Source organism: Cebus imitator, unplaced genomic scaffold (genome assembly GCF_001604975.1).
Source record: "Cebus imitator isolate Cc_AM_T3 unplaced genomic scaffold, Cebus_imitator-1.0 Scaffold58, whole genome shotgun sequence".
Lineage (NCBI taxonomy): Eukaryota > Metazoa > Chordata > Mammalia > Primates > Cebidae > Cebus > Cebus imitator.
Window position 1 is genome coordinate 21,220 of NW_016107373.1, and position 4,233 is coordinate 25,452.

The window sequence follows — 4,233 nt, forward strand, 5'->3', positions numbered from 1 at the left end:
TTTTTTTTGAGACAGTCTCACTCTATCACCCAAGATAGAATGCAGTGGCGTGATCTCAGCTCACTGCAACCTCTGCCTCCAGGTTCAAGCTAGTCTCCTGCCTCAACCCCCTGAGTAGCTGGGATTATAGGTGTGAGCCACTACGCCTGCCCTGTGTCTCTTTCTTTATCTCTCTTTCCTTCCTTTTTTTTTTGAGACAGAGTCTCACTTTGTCACCAGGCGCCAGGCTGGAGTGCAATGGCGCCATCTTTGTTCACTGCAACCTCGGCCTTCTAGGTTCAAGCAGTTCTCCTGCCTCAGCCTCCCTAGTAGCTGGGACTACAGGCTCACACCACCACGCCCAACTAATTTTTGTATTTTTTAGTAGAGACAGGGTTTCAAGATGTTGGCCAGGATGGTCTTGATCTCTTGACCTTGTGATCCACCCGCCTCGGCCTCCCAAAGTGCTGTGATTACAGGCGTGAGCCACCGAGCCCGGCCTGTTGTTGTTGTTGTTGTTGTTGTCTCCTTCTGTTGCCCAGGCCAGAGTGCAGTGGTGTGATCTCGGCTCACTGCAATGTCTACTTCCCAGGTTCAAACAATTTTCCTGCCTTAGCCTCCTGAGTAGCTGGGATTACAGGCAGGCGCCACCATCCGGCTAATTTTTGTATTTTTAGTAGAGAGGGGATTTCATCATATTGGCTAAGCTCTTCTCAAAACCCTGACCTTGTGATCTGCCCACCTCCACCTCCCAAAGTGCTGGGATTACAGGCATGAGCCACCGCTCCCAGCCATCTTTCTTTCTTAGGTTTTTGCTTTCTTCTCTCGCTCTTTCTTGCTTTCTTGCTTTCTTCTCTCTTGCTTGCTTGCTTTCTTTTCCTTTTTTCCTTTCTTTCCTTTTCTTTGTTTCTTTCTCTTCTCTCTTTTGTTTTTTCTTTTCTTTTTGTTTGGGAAATCACACCCAGAACCCATATCTAAAACAAACTAATTGAAGCAGGGAACCCTGTCTCCTCTTGCTCCTTCAATCTTTGAAGCAAAAAAGCCCTGAGGCTCCTCAATAGAACCCTGGTTTCCGCAGATCACAATTTAAAAATCACTGGACAATGAGATACCTTTCAACTGCAAAATCTTTTTAGCAGGATAGGGTGAATAGGGAGAGGTGCCAAGTGTGTATTACAAACTCCAAGCGAGACACAAGGGCTGAGGGATCATAAAAGATAGCGGAGGATGTTGAACTCCAAGTGATAAGGTTAGTGTTAGAGGGGAGAGAGTTCCAGGCAGAGATTACAGGGGTAAAGAATACACATATCATAGAAGATAAGCACAACTAGTTTTAGGGGTTCAAGTTGGGGAGGGGCAGAAAATAAGTGTTAGAAAGTTGGCTAGTGCCTTGAATGCCAAACAGATATTCTAGGAAACCTAGTCCTGCAAAATTCTCCTTGGGGAAGTGGGGTGGGGACAACAGGAAGGAAGGGTTCGTGGGCAAAAAAGTTTGGAAAACAAATTGCAGATACACTCTCTTCCCTTTGGAAGATTACAGTCCACATATTAAACACTCTGAGAGGGCTTGCAGCGAAAGCTTTCTGTTTAGTTTTGTTAACGCTTCATCTCCCTAACATGACCACAGAACTCCATTTTCCCCCGTAATACCTGTTAACATCCCTCCAAATGAGCATTTTATGGAAAATGCTTTAAGAAATAATACATGAACCCCAAGGAAACTATTCTTGTATCATATTAATGAATCTTAGACTTTCATATTGGCCAATTTATGATTAACAGAAAATTTGGATTTCTTTTTAGTTCTCTTTTCACAGTTGTAATTTTAAGGTCCAAAAATGCAAAGAAGGAACGGGACGAGTTGTGATGTGGCGGATGGGAATTCTAAACAGCTACACCATGGAGTCTACCTTTGGCGGCTCCACCGTGGGTACGTTCTCCTTTGTGTATCCTAGACCAGCATGGCAAGAGAAAGCCAAGCAAAGCATCAGGGAGATGAAATGCCTTTGAATGCTGGGGAGATAACAGATCTAGAGGATTTCTTTGTCTAAACATGCTACATTTGAGTGCACAAAGTATGAAGGTGAAATATAATATTTGATGGGGCAGTATGGATTAGTGGTTGCTAAATACCTGGAATCAGGCTGATAGGGGGTTGAGTTTCAGCTCCATTAACAAGTTTTGTGTTCTTGGGTAAATTATCTAACCTTTTTGAACTACCTAACTTCCTTCCTTCCTTCTTTCCTTCCTTCCTTTTTCTTTTTTTCTGAGACAGGGTTTCTTTCACCCAGGCTAGAGTACAGTGGCATGTTCATGGCTTTCTGCAGTCTCAACCTCCCCAGCTCAAGTGATTCTCCCACCTTAGCCTCTTAGTCCCACCTGGGACTCAGGTGCACATCACCGTGCCCAGCTAATTTTTTTTTTTTTTTTTTTGGAGACACAGTCTTGCTCTGTCGACAGGCGCCAGGCTGGAGTGCCGTGGCACAGTCTCGGCTCACTGCAACCTCCGCCTCCTGCACTCAAGCAATTCACCTGCCTCAGCCTCCCGAGTAGCTGGGACTACAGGCGCGTGCCACCACACCCAGCTAATTTTTTTGTATTGTTAGTAGAGACGGGGTTTCACTATGTTGGCCAGGATGGTCTTGATCTCTTGACCTAGTGATCCGCCCGTCTCGGCCCAGCTAATTTTTTAATTTTTTGTAGAGACATAGTCTCCCTATGTTGCCCAAGCTAGTCTCAAACTCCCTGGCTCAAGCAATCCTCCTGCCTCAGCCTCTCAAAGTTCTGGGACAACAGGCATGAGCCACCACGCGCCCAGCCTCACTTTTCTTTTACTGGCAGTAATAATAGTGCTTGCATTGTAGGTACTGCCTAGTAAGATGATGCTTGGAGAGCACTTGCCATAGTGCCTAACACAAAGTAAAAACCTCAGTAATTAGAACCATCATGATTGTAATCTTTTTCATTGCCAAAGATTCTTCTGAACCAAACTAAAATTAGGACAGCTACGCTCTCCTGAAGCATAATTTTCTAGAATCAGAGGTGTTTTGTTTTGTTTGTTTGAGACAGGGTCTCTCTCTGTTACCCAGGCTGGAGCACAGTGGCACAATCTCACCTCACTACAAACTCTGCCTCCCTGGCTCAGGTGATACTCCTGCCTTAGCCTCCAGCCTCAGCCTTCTGAGTAGCTGGGACTATAGGCACATGCCACAGTGTCAGGCTAATTTTTGTATTTTTTGTAGAGACAAGGTCTCACTGTGTTGCCCAGGCTGGTCTTGAGCTTCTAGGCTCCCGCAAAGGGCCTACCTTGGTCTCTCAAAGTGCTGGGATTACAGGCGTGAGCCACTGTGCCTGGCCAGTGGTGGTATTTTTAAAAAGATAATCATAAATTAGATTTGCATTCAGTCATTAAGATTTAATTGGAAATGTTCATGGGGTTTTTTTTTCCAGGTAGTAAAAAAGGCACCCACTTTACCATTGAAGATCTGAAGTCCTTAGGTTATCATGTCTGTGACACCCTTCTGGACCTTTGTGATCCTGACCAAACCAAGGTAAAAATGGGGTTTCAAGAAATGTGGTGCAGGCCAGGCAAGGTGGCTCATGCCTGTAATCCTAGCACTTTGGGAGGCTGAGAAGGGCAGATAGTCTGAGCTTAGGAGTTCAAGACCAGCCTGGGCAACATGGCAAAATCCCATCTCTAGTAAAAATACAAAAAATTAGCTGGGCATGGTGGTGTATGCCTGTAATCCAGCTCCCAGGAGGCTGAGGCATGAGAATCGCTTGAACCTGGGAGGCGGAGATTGCACTGAGCTGATATCGAGCCACTGCACTCCAGCCTGGATGACAGAGCAAGACTGAGACTCTGTCTCAGAAAAATAAAAAAAGAGAGAAAGGAAAAAAATGTGGTGATGCTGCTGTGATCAGTTTCACATGGGTCCAAAGTGAGCCCAGTGGAATTATAAAATCTTTATTTTCCTCTTACTAGTTTTGTGAAGTTTTTATAATCAAAGAAAATAAGAAAGCCCACACCGTACTCATTGTCTGCAAATGGTAAGACCTCATAATTCACCAAGGAGATGGAGACAGTCCTTTAGAACACATCTCCTTCACTTCTGAGGTTACCTATGGCAACACTTACTCTTTTTTTTTAAAGACGGGTTTCACCATGTTGGTCAGGCTGGCCTTGAACTCCCAACCTCAGGTGATCCACCCGCCTTGGCTTCCAAAGTGCTTGGATTACAGGCGTGAGCCACC

The 4,233-nt window shown here is 45.2% G+C and overlaps 1 protein-coding gene across 4 annotated transcripts in view; it reads left to right on the forward strand.

Moving 5' to 3' along the window:
* Positions 1 to 4,233, forward strand: part of AGBL2 (ATP/GTP binding protein like 2) — a 49,028-nt gene that overhangs the window by 18,750 nt on the left and 26,045 nt on the right. For all 4 annotated transcript variants that reach the window (XR_005200391.1, XM_037738772.1, XM_017529168.2 and 1 more), the window contains exons 6-7: positions 1,783 to 1,909; positions 3,430 to 3,530. Coding sequence is in view for 3 of the 4 variants with exons in the window: in XM_037738772.1 (XP_037594700.1) it covers positions 1,783 to 1,909; positions 3,430 to 3,530 (228 nt within the window). In the remaining variant the exon portion in view is untranslated. The remainder of the gene's footprint in view (positions 1 to 1,782; positions 1,910 to 3,429; positions 3,531 to 4,233) is intronic.